Below are 13,929 nucleotides of genomic sequence, written 5' to 3' on the forward strand. Positions count from 1 at the left end.
GTTGATGCCAAGGTCGCTGAGTTTAGTGATCAGACTGGAGGGCATGATGGTGTTGAATGCTGAACTGAAGTCGATGAACAGCATTCTCACATACGTGTTACTGTTGTCCAGGTGGGAAAGGGCACAGAGTAGCGCTGTGGAGATGGTGTCTTCTGTACTCCTGTTCTGGCGGTAGGCGAATTGGAGGGGGTCCAGTGTGGGTGGTAAGCTGGTTCTGAGGTGAGCCAGGACCAGCCTCTCTATGATGTTAGGGGTGAGTGCAACAGGTCGGAAGTCGTTGAGGCTTGCTGCAGTTGAGTGCTTGGGCACTGGCACGATGGATGTGGTTTTGAAGCCCTTAGGGACAACTGCTTGGGCCAGTGACAGGTTGAAGATGTCGGTCAGGACCTCAGTCAGCTGTCCAGCACAGGCCATGAGCACATCCCAGGGATGCCATCAGGGCCAGCAGCCTTACGTGCTTTAATCCTGCTCAGTGCAGCACACATATCGGTGGGGGAAGAGTGTGGATTGGTGGTCTGCAGGGAGCACAGCCTTGATGGTTCTCCTGGTTCTCTCTGGCAAAGTGAGCATAAAAGTTGTTGAGCTCATCTGCTAAGGAGGCGTCGTCGGTTGGTGTGGTTTTGGTCGGTTTGTAGTCCTTGATGGCCTGGATGCCTTGCCACATGAGTTATTGTTGATACATATTACCAAATATCAATATTGATCAGCCTCACAAATCATGCCGCGGTTGGGCTATTGTTCAAAATAGAAATGTCACTTTTCTATCATCATGATGTATGTATAGAAAATTTAGAAAGCTCAACTTGAGCAACTTGTCCTTGTTTAACTGTATAAGGTAACATAGGAAACTCTTGATAAAACCTTGTTATCTGAACAGTTGAGTTGGGCGGTGACGAGTACATTTATATTTAAATATCGTGGAAGTCAGTCTGTGTGATGTGTTGATGCTCCTTGACAACCAGCCACAGCTCAATGTTCAGACCAAACCAGTGGAACCGCTGGTAGAGGGTGGAGCCCAGATCCAACAAGTCCTTAACATCGAGTGTCTGACTGACTTCTCTGATGCCCCACTGCTTAACATTAAGTTCAGGTAAGCTCGTACAACCCAACACCTAATGCCTTGGTCACACTACATTACTTTCAAAGTCGTCAGATCTCTGTACTTTTGACAGTACACGCATCCTGGAAATTTAGAAACTAGTTTTCCAGTCATGCGAACACCTGGAATTTAATTAAAATGACCCAAATACAGTTTGTTGTTTTTTGCTACAACTTTTTGTAGGCTAAGCTGTACTGACACTTTAAAGCTGGTTTACAAAGCGTGGAACGGAAAACGCTCTCTTTACATCATGTCATTCAATCTAGCTATTCACACCAGATGTGAAGTGAAACACACTTGCAGCCATCTTTTCAGCTCCTGGTCTATTTTTTCCAGAGCCATAAATGGAATCCTCCGAGATGCTCATTAATAATGCTGTAAAAGGTCACATCTACATGCATACGGCCTATTATTGATGAAATTTGTTGTTGTGCTTGTAAAGTACATGCACAGCAATGTTAACTTGCAACAAACACTTGAACTGTGGTGAGAACAGAGACATAACAACGCGCCACGAAAGCTAGTTAACATAGAGTGCTTTAATGACTGAGATACTTCATCATGAACCCTGAATCATTGAAAAGGAGCCAATTCTAGGCCTACCGGTAAATGATATGACCATTTGTGACCAAGCGCTGTCGTGTATTGTCAAGAAAAACTCCTGGAAAATGATTTCATGTTCAGATATGGTGGAGCTCTGCAGAACCTGACCCTCAAGCTGCCCGTCACCATCAACAAATTCTTCCAGCCGACAGAGATGACCTCAAGTGACTTCTTCCAGCGCTGGAAACAGCTTAGCCAGTAAGTGCGTGTGCTGCTGTGCGTTCTGTCAGTGCATTTATGTTACCTGGTAAAGCAGAAGTCTCTGTGTGAACTGTTCTCAGGCCTCAGCAAGAAGCACAAAAGATATTCAAGGCCAACCACAGCATGGACACTGAAGTACTTAAGGCTAAGGTACGTCAAAATTTAACACCTCGTTCTATTGTGTGCTTTCCATCGACACTCATCTCCTCATCAACCACATTTATCTCTACAATAAGGCTAATAAAGATACGTAAATTGATTTTGGAAGTGTATGAAATTACATACTTAAAACCTCCGACAGTCCCATTTTTGTTGGTGGAGTACATAAAATGTACCTGAATGTATGTTTGTGGTAAACAGTGATCAATGTGTGATGTATGTATGTTTGTATTTGGTATGTTTGTGTCTAGCTACTGGGACTAGGAACGGCCCTGCTGGACAACGTCGATCCAAACCCAGAGAACTACGTGTGTGCTGGAGTGATCCAGACCAAGGGCCAGCAGGTTGGCTGTCTGCTAAGACTGGAGCCGAACGCCCAGGCACAGGTACAGCACCACAACATCACTGCTACGTGTTATGCATAGATAAATCATTATTAGCATTATGGCTCGGTGTAACACTAATCTTATAAATACTGAAGATAATAATTCAATCAAGAATCACGTAGACCAGTCTCATCAGATCATGGATCAGCCATCTTGGCAGTCCTGACTCCGCCGGCTCCCAGCTAATCCAAAAATGAGCAAAGAGGTGGAGCATGGGTGAAGCTGAGGCGGACTTGATGGAACCTGGTTACTGAAAACAGCTGCATGTGACGGCACCCACCCATGTCCTTAATTATGCATAACCTTAGGCCTTAATATAATTTAAACAGGTGAGTTATATAAGAAGAACAGAGAACGGGGGGTTTCTTTCTGCTGAACATTTTGTATGATTTGGGATTATTGTTAATTATAGACATCTGTACATTTGTTATGATTACATTACTTACGATCAAAAACTAGTGAGTCAGAGACAACTTTGCTAACATAGCCAAACATAAGCAAGTGCGACAACCAGCCTCAAGTGGCTGCTCCAAAGACCTGCAGTTTTTGACACTTCCTTGTTTGCTTATTTGTCGGCCAATGAGGTTGCAGTATTCACATGTGGTCATCAGCACTGAGCAATATATTTCCATTTAAAAACCCTGTTGTGCTTTCAGGGTGGGCATATTTCCTGATTTCACAATCAGACCCTTCCTTTATTTTTGCTGGGATGAACAATGGCTCTCCTAACTGTGTGTGTGTGTCTGTCTCCAGATGTACCGTCTGACTCTGCGCTGCAGCAAGGACTCCGTGTCCAGGCGTCTCTGTGAGCTGCTGGCCGAACAGTTCTAGAGCTTAGACCTCTACCAGTACTCCCACCATCCCCACCAGCGACCTCTCCCTCGAGCCTTCCTGCCGCACCTCTCCTACTCCCTCCAACAAAGAATCTTTGAGTAAAAAAAGTTGTAACCTACATAAGGGAAAAAGCAGCCACTGCTAGCAGCAGCGGCCATATTATTATCATTATTCTTGTCCCACATTCTGATTCCAGTTCATCTTCTACTTGTTTATTAACATGATGCTACATTCTTGATTTTGTTGGTGTTTACCTGTGTAGCTGGTGTGTGTGCGCGTGTGTGTGTGTGTGTGTGTGTGTGTCTCCCATGGTTGTGCTGGGGTCCCATTCTGACAGCTGTGTCGTACTAATACTGTGTGTGTGTGTGATTGAGTGAGATTTCATTTGAATTGGTAGAACATTCCTTGAAGCAAAATGGGTGCAGCTGTTTATCTAATATAATGTACTCATCCCCTCCCTACACACACAGTCACAGACACACACACACACACACATACACACACATCAGTAAAAGGCCTCCTTGTGGTTCTGGTGGGACCCACTGATGAAGTGAGCCCTGAGGGTCCAGCACTCTGATCTCTGCATTCATTTTCATCAATCATTCCCATTGAAAATGCGCATAAGGCGTTGGGATCCTCTTTGAGGCCCTCCAGCATGAGATCCCCCCTTTACTTTATCTCTGGATGACCTGATTCCTCTTCCCTGTAATGAGTAGCCCTTCATTTCATTTCTGTCAGTTAGTACACTTGTTTCTGTTATTGATGTATATGTAAATATGCGCCAGTGTATTGCTTTATTGCTTTCTGAGACATTCCCATCTTGCTTGTTTAGAAAGCCTGTGATTATCTATCCCAAGCCTGAGTAGGAGGATGGCACAGAGTGGACACTATGTAGACGGCGGATACAGGGGTAAGACTTGTCGTGTTATAACAGTCTCATCCCCTGCCTGGAAGATATTTCAGGTGCAAAGCTTAGGGAAGTGTCTATGAGCTGCTCTTTACTGGAGGCGGGGAACTTCAGTATCAGATGTATACATGGCAAGCCAGCCTCATAGTTCTCATCAGTGCGGTCTTTCTCTCTTGTGAAACTGGAACATTTGAAAACACCTCTGATAAAACAGACATTTCACCTTGGTGCGGCTCGTTCAAGTAAGTCTTTTAAGTGCATCTTCTTTTCTAGGGAAAGAGAAGGTGAGAAATATTTCTGAACAGCAGGCAAGAACACTTAGGTGACAAGGACTAACAAGTTCCCACCGCCGATGAAGAGCTGTCCACAGCTTGCTTCCCTTAGCTGTTCAACAGGAAGCCCCTACATGTTAGTGATCATGGCTCTGGAGGTTGATGGTACTGGCTTGGGTTGCTGCGCCAGTATCTATATAGATTCCTACTGATTTTCTTTCTGAAGAAGTGCACAGCCTTAGCTATGATCAGAGTAGGGCACAAATAGATGCACCATAATTATCAAAGTATAAAACAGTTTTGTTTTCCGGCAGTGTATATCCGAACAGATGATGCTGCAGCAATTAAATCTTGCACCAACACATGATCTCGTTCAAAGGCTGGACAGCGAGATTAGATCTGATATACACACGTACACGTTCATATTCCTGCTCCTCCACCCAAACATTTATGTTAGAGATCAATGCTAACATGTGATTCACACACAACCACTACAGTAAATGTGGAGAAAACACAGATGTTCAACAACTTGAAAATGTTTAGATCCACAGCTCTCTGACTCCTCCCAGGCTTCCTCTCACGTACAAGCACTGATGTCGTGGGAGAGGACAGGATGTAAGACAACCAGATGTCCATTACAACTACAAGGGGCTCTGTATATGTGTGTGAATGTGAGTGTGGCTGTAAGGAGGAAAGAAAAAAAAAAAAAGCCTAAAGACATTTCTAATACATGGTCACATTACATTCTGTGGCTGCACGGCAATCACAGGACATTGAACTTTGTAGTGGAAAATGTAGTCATTTTGTCATTCTGTGAGTGTGTGTATGTGAGTTTGTGTGTGTGTCTATGCAGTATCCACTAGCTAATGCAGCCTCATGTATCGGTGTTAAGAACCTGTCCAATACCTGTGTTAGAATTAAGATTTACTCTGTAATGAAAAAATGTGAAAGTAAAACTATGCCATATATCCAACGTGACGCCTCCTGTCTTGTGTCACAGTGATAACATGATGACAGAAACTTCTTGTCTAGTATGTTCAGTAGGTGCTCAACAGGAGTGAACATTGGGAGAGCATCAAAGGAAACGGGAAACAATTCTGACACTTCTGAGGTAAATAAACGTTTTCCAGTCATGGAAAGACCTCAAAATTAATTAATATGAACAAATATCCTGGAAATAATCTGTCATCCTGGAATTTGTTTTATTGAATTATAGAAATGTATAGAAATGTACATAAACAGTAAGTGCGTATTTTAACAAATTTTCCAATAAACGCTGGCCACCAAACTAATGAACCTTACCTCAACTTAACCACTTATGTAGGAGGAATAAAACTTGGGTTAAATGTGTTAGTGCTAGGCCTACTGCTGAATTATATGACCATTTGTCAGCAAGTGCTGTCCTGTATGGTCAAGAAAACAACAAAAAAAAATGGAAAAGGATTTCTTAAAAAGAGTGAAATCTGATGAAAGGCACTCTCTTGGGCCTTTTGCAGGAACAGGAAACCGGCTATGCTCCAGTTTGAGCACCTAGTTACGAACCGTTCTGAGCATTTGACCAAAATTAAGTTGGTTCCCAGCTGGAACCAAAAAATAACAGGTTTTTCTTGGGAACCAAAGTGGGCGTGTCATATTCTACAGGTTGTTGTGCAGTGCCCTCTGTTGATTCATCCGATTACTATGGTTCCACTCAAAACTGGTGGAAATGTGGGCTGGTTCGTTCAATGAATTTTTAAAGTTTAGATTATTATATAAAGATCCAGTCTGTAGGATTTATATCTAGTAGTGTAATTGCAGCTCCCTCACTTCACCCTCCCCTTCCAAGTGCAAAGGAGAAACTACAGTGCTGTGAAATGTGCAAAAAGCGTCCCAGATCTACGACGCAGTGTTTGGTTTGTCCCTTCTGGCCTACTGTCAGAACATGGCGGACTGGAAGGTGAACCTTGGGTGTCTAAAACACAAACGATTCTTAATGTATCAGGCTTATTTTACACTACATCAAAACATACCGTTTTTCAATATATTGACATTTCTGACAATAGATTCTGCTTAATGTTACACCACTGGGCCTTAAAGATACAGCTTTGAGAAGTAATCCAGGGCGCCGGGTTAGCTGCAGCTGGGTAAGAGCTGGCGTGGTATAATGCGTATATAACCCAGGCTGAGTCCTTGCTGGCAGGCGGCCCAGCCGGATTCTTGAATCCGCGCTGCGGCCCTTTGCTCTGCATCCCCCTCATCTCTGGCCCCCCCTTTCCTGTCTGTCTTCAGCCTGGTCAATATAATTAAAGGCAATAAAAGGCTTCCAAAAAATATACTTAAAAAAAAAAAAAAAGTAATCCACAAGTTTTTAATTACATTTTTTATTATTTACTGATTACCAGAATACTTAAAAATTGTACATGTAATTTGCATTCTAGTAACTTGACTAAAATTTTCAAAAGTGTTTTTGCAGTAGCCAGCGCCCTGATTCGCACAGGGTAAGCCAACTATTCAAAGAAATACATATATACACTAAATCTATTTATAAAAAATTAAAGTCTCCTGCTAATCAAGAAATCTGTGTCCTTCTGTCTCCTACAGGGTTGAGAATATCGATTCTTCACTGCGGCGAATGGTTGTAATGTGCAGAGTTTTGCACCCACACAAATCTGATCTGGAAGGGGGTGGTTCCAAGTATGGTAAATGAAAGGCTAAATGGGGACTGTACTTATAATGGCACATTTCTAATCTTCCAACCAGCTCAAGAGTGGGCTTTACACTACATGCCATTCACACACATTCATCACACTCAATGCGCAGCAGCAGTGGGTGGCTGCAATTTGCTGAGGTGCAGTATCTTCGCTCGAAGCGGCGGCGCCGTGGTGGATAACCACGCTCAGCTAGCTAAGTCAGCAGCAGTATGGCCAGTTATGCAACTTAAAGTTGTATTGTATGGAAGTAATCGTGAAATTTAAAGCTGCCAGAGCGCGTGCCCGGTTAGCTCAGTGGGTCAGGAGCCATGTCACCAGGGCTGAGTCCGTTGCTGCACGCGGCCGAGGGTATCGCGGAATCTGACCTGCTGCCGCTTTCTCTGACCTGTGGCCCTTTGCTTCGTGTCATCCCCTCTGTATCAGCATCCTTTCCTGTCTCTCTCCAGCTGTCACTATCATAAAGGCAATAAAAGCCCCCAAAAAACTCGTCTAAGCCCTTCAACTACATGCACAAATAGCACAACTTTTGATCAGCAATATTTTTTAACTGTACTGACCAATTTTGAAGTTGATCCGACAAATTCCCTCAGAGGAGTTCGTTCAAATACATCACGAAAAAATCGCCCCTGAGGGCCCATTTTGTTGTGTTCATAGTTTTCGAGCACAGGAAAACCTCCAAATATGCATTCGTTTGGGAGGAAAAATAAAAAGAATTCCTTCAATTACAATAGGGCCTTCGCACGGCCAGTGCTCGGGCCCTAAATATGTTCTTATAGTGAAAACCATCTGGTTATGGTAAAACAATAAACTTTTGCAGTATAACGTGATACTGATCCATTTTACTTCTTAACTGGCAGTAACACACTTCCCTAGCACACAGACAACACTGTAGGAACAACGCAATGACGTACATGAAAGCAGCAAATACAGACAGGGGCGGATCTAGAGGGGTGGCATGCTTGCCAAAAAAATGCTTGGCCACCTTTGCTGTCAAATGTATGACGTTTATATTTCTCTAGATATGCAGACCTGACTAAATGTTCAATGAAATTCAATTCATGATAGAAAAAGGTGAGCAGGGTGTTATTTTATTCACAATCCGCGTGAAATGCGTCTGTTGGATCATTTGGAGAGAACAGTGCATGTGGTGCAGACTCCAGCTGTCTATCACAATGTGCACTTGAACATTAAGTGCTGTTGGTGGACAGACTGTGCTGCTGCACACTGGCCTGGATGCTGACATCCCTGCTGCTGACAGGCGCGCTCAGACAGCGTAGATGCGTCTGCGCGTGTGGAAGTCCGGCAAGGCGCTGATTGGCTGAAGATGACATCATCCAGTCAAGATTCTATTGTTGGAAACAGGATGAGCTCATCGTTTAGAAGCCAGTTTGAGACAGCAGAGTGAGGACAGAGGACGCAGCAGCATAGGAGCGATTTTATTCAGCAAGGAGCGGAGGACAGACTCTGCAGACCTGAGACCTGCTCTGGTTTCTGATACTAGAAGAGGACGCGATTTTAAAGAGGGACACTCACAGTGAGTAATATGAATAAGTAGCATTAACATTTTGCATGAGAAAAATAAATACGATTTCTAAATAAGAAAACACAATTCACAATTTGCTGGTTGTTTTTCAGATGGAATATATGTGCTGAGATTAAGAAGCGTTTTCTGCACTCAGATAGAACAAAGCAACATTTTAGGCATTGTCAAGACAACTTAGGCTTACGTCATCAAAGCTGTTAGAGAAAACACTGCCTCCAGCTGCTGTGTTACATGTGCTGCAGATATGGTTTGGTCCCGGGAGAGAGAGTCCGAGCGGCCTCCGCTGTCCGTCATCCTGCCGCGGCTCTATCTCGGAGCGGAGAGGGACGTGACGCAGGTAAGTTGAGGACTACTAGTGATCCTTCACACATGTAAAAGTAAAGATTCAACTATGTCAAAATACTGCTTTCAATTTTAAACTCCAACACTGCCACATGAAAATGTCTATAAACCTAAAACATATCAATGTTCAAACCCAGACAAATCCATTTTCCAATTTGCCCCTAGTTGCTATAACTTCTGGATATTTACTACATAACCCACCCCCTCAGATACCTTCCTGAATTAATGTAAATTTAAACCAAAACGGTTTAGGTGCCTAAAAATAACCAAGAATGTCTAAACCTAATTATGTGCTTAAAACTTACTGCGACTTTTAAGGGCATAAATGTCATGTAGTACTGTGGACCCGCAGTTAAACCTGGTTACAGGAGTGCGAAAGAAAGCAAATGTGAAACAATGTAAAATGTGAATCTATTGGATTGATAACTGATGCATTAATGTGCAAGCATCCTTTTACTGTTGTATTTGTTTAATGGGTAGTTAAAGCTGCAGTAGTAACTTTTAAAGAAAATAACTTTTTGTCATATGTTACTGTTACCCTGGCTCCTCCTACTGCTCCTAATGGTATTTGCGAGAATCCACCGTGAATCTGTGGTACATAAAGCCTTGGTATTTGATGCCCTGGAAATGAACAATCAACTATCTTCCTCAGCTCTGATTGGTTGTTTTCGTTCAGGCCTGGTGGATTCTTGCTATTGCCATTAGGAGCACTAGGAGGAGCCAGATTCACAGATTATCTGTCTCTGTACTATTGTCAGGATATAGTGAAAGTTTCAGCAAATATCACAAGAGTTATTTTTTATAAAAGTCCAGCCTTAAATCTACATTTTAGACACTGGTCACATGTTTTATATGAATGTGCTAATTGGAATGTAGTTACTAATAGTCACTTTCTACCATTGTAGAATATTACCAAACATGCACTACCACCAATAGTGTCAGAGCCTACTGAAATGTGACTACAGTTTCCTCTCAGTGGAATTAAAATATTTTACTCTTTCCATCCCTGTGTGTGTGTGTGTGTGTGTGTACATACGTTTGTGTAGGATGGGCTGGCCTCTCTAGGTATTTCCTACGTGCTGAGTGTGAGCCGCTGCAGCCCACAGCCCTCCTTTCTGCCCCGCTCCAGATATCTTCGCATCCCCATTGACGACTCCCTGTGGGATGACCTGCTGCCCTGGATCCCTCAGGCTCTGCACTTCATCGGTAAGGACTGCTGGACTCACCATCCCACAGTCACACTGCAAAAACACAACACATCAACTAAACAAAACTAAACAAACATTTTCAGAGCAAAAAGTCTAGTTTGTTGTACAAATATTGATCATATTGATTGATAGTTTACTGCTGCCTGTCTCTTACTGTGCAGTTTGAATAACTGCCATTGTGTCTGTTTTCAGATGCAGCCATGTCTTCTGGTGCCTCTGTGTTGGTTCACTGTGCAGCAGGAATCTCTCGCTCCCCGGCTCTGGCTGTAGCCTACATCATGTACAGCCTGGGAATGGACCTGGACCAGGCCTACAGGTGTGCAATAATGCATCATATCTGCCAATGTGGTTATCAGGGTTGTCAGTGTTCCATTTTTTATTTGTTTTTCATGTTTATTGTTGTTTATATATACAGTAGAGTCCGAACGAATGTCATTGTGGTGTGACCACTAATATTTCAGAGTGAGACACTGTGGTCTTTCACTCATTCAACTGGCTGCCTACAGGGTTGTTATTACCTGCGATTGGTTGCTCACTTGCATCCTCCAATATAAATCAACTCTATATTATGTAATTGACTGAAAAACTGGAATAGGAGTGAATTTCTTGGAAAAGCATAAAGTTGCCAGTATTATTCCATAGTTGCAGTTTAGTACATCCATCAATGCCAATATGGCAGCTAATATAGTGAAGTTTTGAGCTGGAATGGTACCATGGCTGAGTCCTTGCTGCAGCGGCCCAGGGTTCAAAACCTGCGGCCCTTTGCTGCGTATCATGCCCTCTCTCTGCTCCCCTTTCCTGTAATTTTTTTCTGCATTATATACCCCTCAAAATAATCAGATAACATATACACCGATACCAATATGATTCCAATATGTCTGCGATTGGCCAATATTGGCTGATAATATCCGTTGGACTCAAAACCAAAAATATCTATGATCAGTTTAGCAATTAATACTAACATATAAGCCACTTATTATGCTCATTCTTTATTCGGGTACGTTACCTGTCTCTTTCCCTTTCTTTTTTATTTTATTTTGTATTGTGTTGTAATTGGCCTGTCTGATGAAGATAAAAACTGTCCTGATCTTGTCTGACTGCACTGTACAATCGACTGGTATCAACCAGAGTGTGTGAGCTGTGGAAGACTAACAGCTCTAACAATTCACATACTGTCTGTCCCCTTATAAGGTTTGTGAAAGACCGCCGGCCCTCCATTTCCCCAAACTTCAACTTCCTGGGTCAGCTGCAGCACTTCCAGGGCACTCTGAGCCAGAAGGCCTCTGGTGGCGACCTCCTCGCCAGGCAGCTGGACAATCGCCTGCCATTCATCGGTGACAGTGTTAACCACACTCACACCGGTCACAGCATGAATTATCAGTCTGACAGTGTCACCAGTGGCTCAGTAGAGGTCAAACAGGCCCACACAGATAATTTCTACCACACAGATAAAACACAGCATAGACACTCGCATTCAGATCGAAACCAGCAGCTCTCCCTGTCAGGGAAACTCCGCTATCTGCATTTGACTCTCAATCAAAACCATCAGCAAGTCCAGATGTTACGTGAGATTCCAGCTCCAAGTCAAACCAGCTCAGATTTGACTGGCTCTGAGCCAGTCAAACCAACAGCAAAGCCTGCACAGCTACAACTCCCAGTAGGCTCTGCTTCTCTACTGGAGAAACGCAAAAGCCTCACCCTCTCTTTGACCCCTCTGGGAATCTGCCCTCCCTCCCAAGCAAGCACCAAGCAAGCAAAGGTCGCCTTCACATCCAAGACTGTCCACAACAGGGAGAAGAGTAACACTGGGTCCTACAGGCAAGCAGAGGACACCCACGACCAACAAAGTCCCTCCCACAGCAAGTGCAGCATGGCCGAGGTGAAGGAGCAGAGCCTGCTGTCGCCGTTCAGCTTCACCCTCAATAAACTGCTGGGCTGGGGGGAGAGAGTGCTGCTGGGAGGGGTTTTTGTCCACCCTGTAAGGATGGGACAGCCTGCATTGCCATATAGGTGGGGTGGGGGGAGAGACAGAAACAACTTAAATGTCCAGGATGGCATTGGTTTGTTTTGATGCATGGTTTGTCAAGAAGGAACCAAACCACACACATACACACATACATACATACATACATACATACATACATACATACAGGAGGTCTTCTGTTAATTTATTTATTTATTGCAGAGCTGAATATAATATAATTGTACTTGACAATAAACCTCCACACAAATGCATCTTATTTATTACATGTTGATACAGGTCACCTTATTGTGTCATTTGTAAGATTCTGCTATTTGAAGAGAAAGAACTTTGACACAATGGTTTGAATTGTATTTCTTGAAGATTAAAGATGACATTTCAACCTCATCTTACTGCCTATTTCCTAGTATGAGGCTCTAGTTTAAAGCAGGACTTCTCAACAGTGGTATCTGGTTTTTAGTGGAGACTATGTATGGGTATAATCAGTTGGTCAAGAAAATCTTTAAATGGCTCTATGATGCTAGCTAAAAACAAGATGTTCCATCTCATCAATCCAGTTTTCTAGACAATAACTAAGGCCTGACCACCAAGCAGGCAAAGTGGGTAACAGCAGAACCCCAGAGGCCCCAACTGCTCAACTGTGAGTGGTTTGTAGTAATTTATGAAAAGGAAAAAGAAATACATATGGAGTGACACTTTTTTCCCCTACTCTCAGGTGTCATTTTTACCATTGGTAAATGAGGACTAACAGAGTTACTACAGCTTATGTCAATACTCATATATGGAAATGCTCTGTGTTGCTCTAAAAGGCATACATGATGAACAGTAGTAGTCTGCTTAATTTATGATTGAATGGAAGTTCTGTTGTTGTTCTTCTTTTTAATATTAGATTAATTTTCTGTTAGAATGCCACCTATTTGAAACACAAATCATTCATCATTATTTGAGGTCACATTTATTTTGATTCACATGAGGTTTGTGTTTTCATTGTTACCCACTGTACATTTATGAGTTTTCTTTTGTAAAAGTTGTGTATTGTATATTATGTAAGCTTTGGTTATAATTATTTATTTTTACTGCAGGGCTAAATTTGGCCCGGTCACTGCTCAGTGGTGTAAGGTAGTTATGACAGGACCCTGAAGGGTCCTAGCTATTGTATATTGTACTCATCACATAATCAAATGGAAACTTGGCTATATCAAAATACATATTACCCAGATATCATCACTGAATATCTGTTTATGACAAAAATACCAAAGTAATTAAGATGATATTCAGGTGCAACTCCCTCGCTTCATCCTCCCCTTCCAAGTTTGCAGGAGACTACAACAGCGTTGCTGGATGTCGGATTTGGGGGTGCTGAGAGAACTCATACAAGATGCTAAGGGACAGAGGCTGCTAACAGTGGCCTACCAGTTGGATAATGTGGCCATAACATTAATCTGAACTAAACTGAGTGAAAACATACACATGTACATATTGGGCAGCTGTGGCTCAGAGGAAGAGCGGGTCGTCCACTAATCGGAATGTTGTTGGTTTGATCCCCAGCTTCCCCCGGCTCCTCCTGCCATATGTCGAAGTATCCTTGAGTAAGATACTGAACCCTGAATTGCTCCCAATAGTGTGCATCGGTGTGTGAATGTGTATGAATGAGTTAGTTTCTGTTCGATGGACTTTGCCCTCACTGAGTGAATGTGTGTGAAA

The 13,929-nt window shown here is 43.0% G+C and overlaps 2 protein-coding genes across 3 annotated transcripts in view; both read left to right on the forward strand.

Annotated features, from left to right (window-relative positions):
* Positions 1 to 5,434, forward strand: part of ap2a1 (adaptor related protein complex 2 subunit alpha 1) — a gene marked incomplete in the record, with an annotated part of 22,099 nt that extends 16,665 nt beyond the window's left edge. For both annotated transcript variants that reach the window (XM_035654640.1, XM_035654641.1), the window contains 5 exon segments: positions 967 to 1,090; positions 1,784 to 1,900; positions 1,984 to 2,053; positions 2,314 to 2,448; positions 3,202 to 5,434. In XM_035654640.1, the coding sequence (XP_035510533.1) occupies positions 967 to 1,090; positions 1,784 to 1,900; positions 1,984 to 2,053; positions 2,314 to 2,448; positions 3,202 to 3,279 (524 nt within the window).
* Positions 5,435 to 8,523: 3,089 nt separating this feature from the next.
* The window catches only part of si:ch211-195b15.8, a 7,053-nt gene continuing 1,647 nt past the window's right edge, over positions 8,524 to 13,929 (forward strand). The window contains exons 1-5 of the mRNA XM_035654942.1: positions 8,524 to 8,685; positions 8,937 to 9,031; positions 10,083 to 10,242; positions 10,437 to 10,560; positions 11,436 to 12,259. Of these exons, the coding sequence (XP_035510835.1) occupies positions 8,939 to 9,031; positions 10,083 to 10,242; positions 10,437 to 10,560; positions 11,436 to 12,259 (1,201 nt within the window). The 5' untranslated portion in view covers positions 8,524 to 8,685; positions 8,937 to 8,938. The remainder of the gene's footprint in view (positions 8,686 to 8,936; positions 9,032 to 10,082; positions 10,243 to 10,436; positions 10,561 to 11,435; positions 12,260 to 13,929) is intronic.

This window comes from Morone saxatilis, unplaced genomic scaffold (genome assembly GCF_004916995.1).
Source record: "Morone saxatilis isolate NCDOM2014 unplaced genomic scaffold, NCSU_SB_2.0 Contig14, whole genome shotgun sequence".
In the NCBI taxonomy this organism is placed as follows: Eukaryota; Metazoa; Chordata; class Actinopteri; family Moronidae; genus Morone; species Morone saxatilis.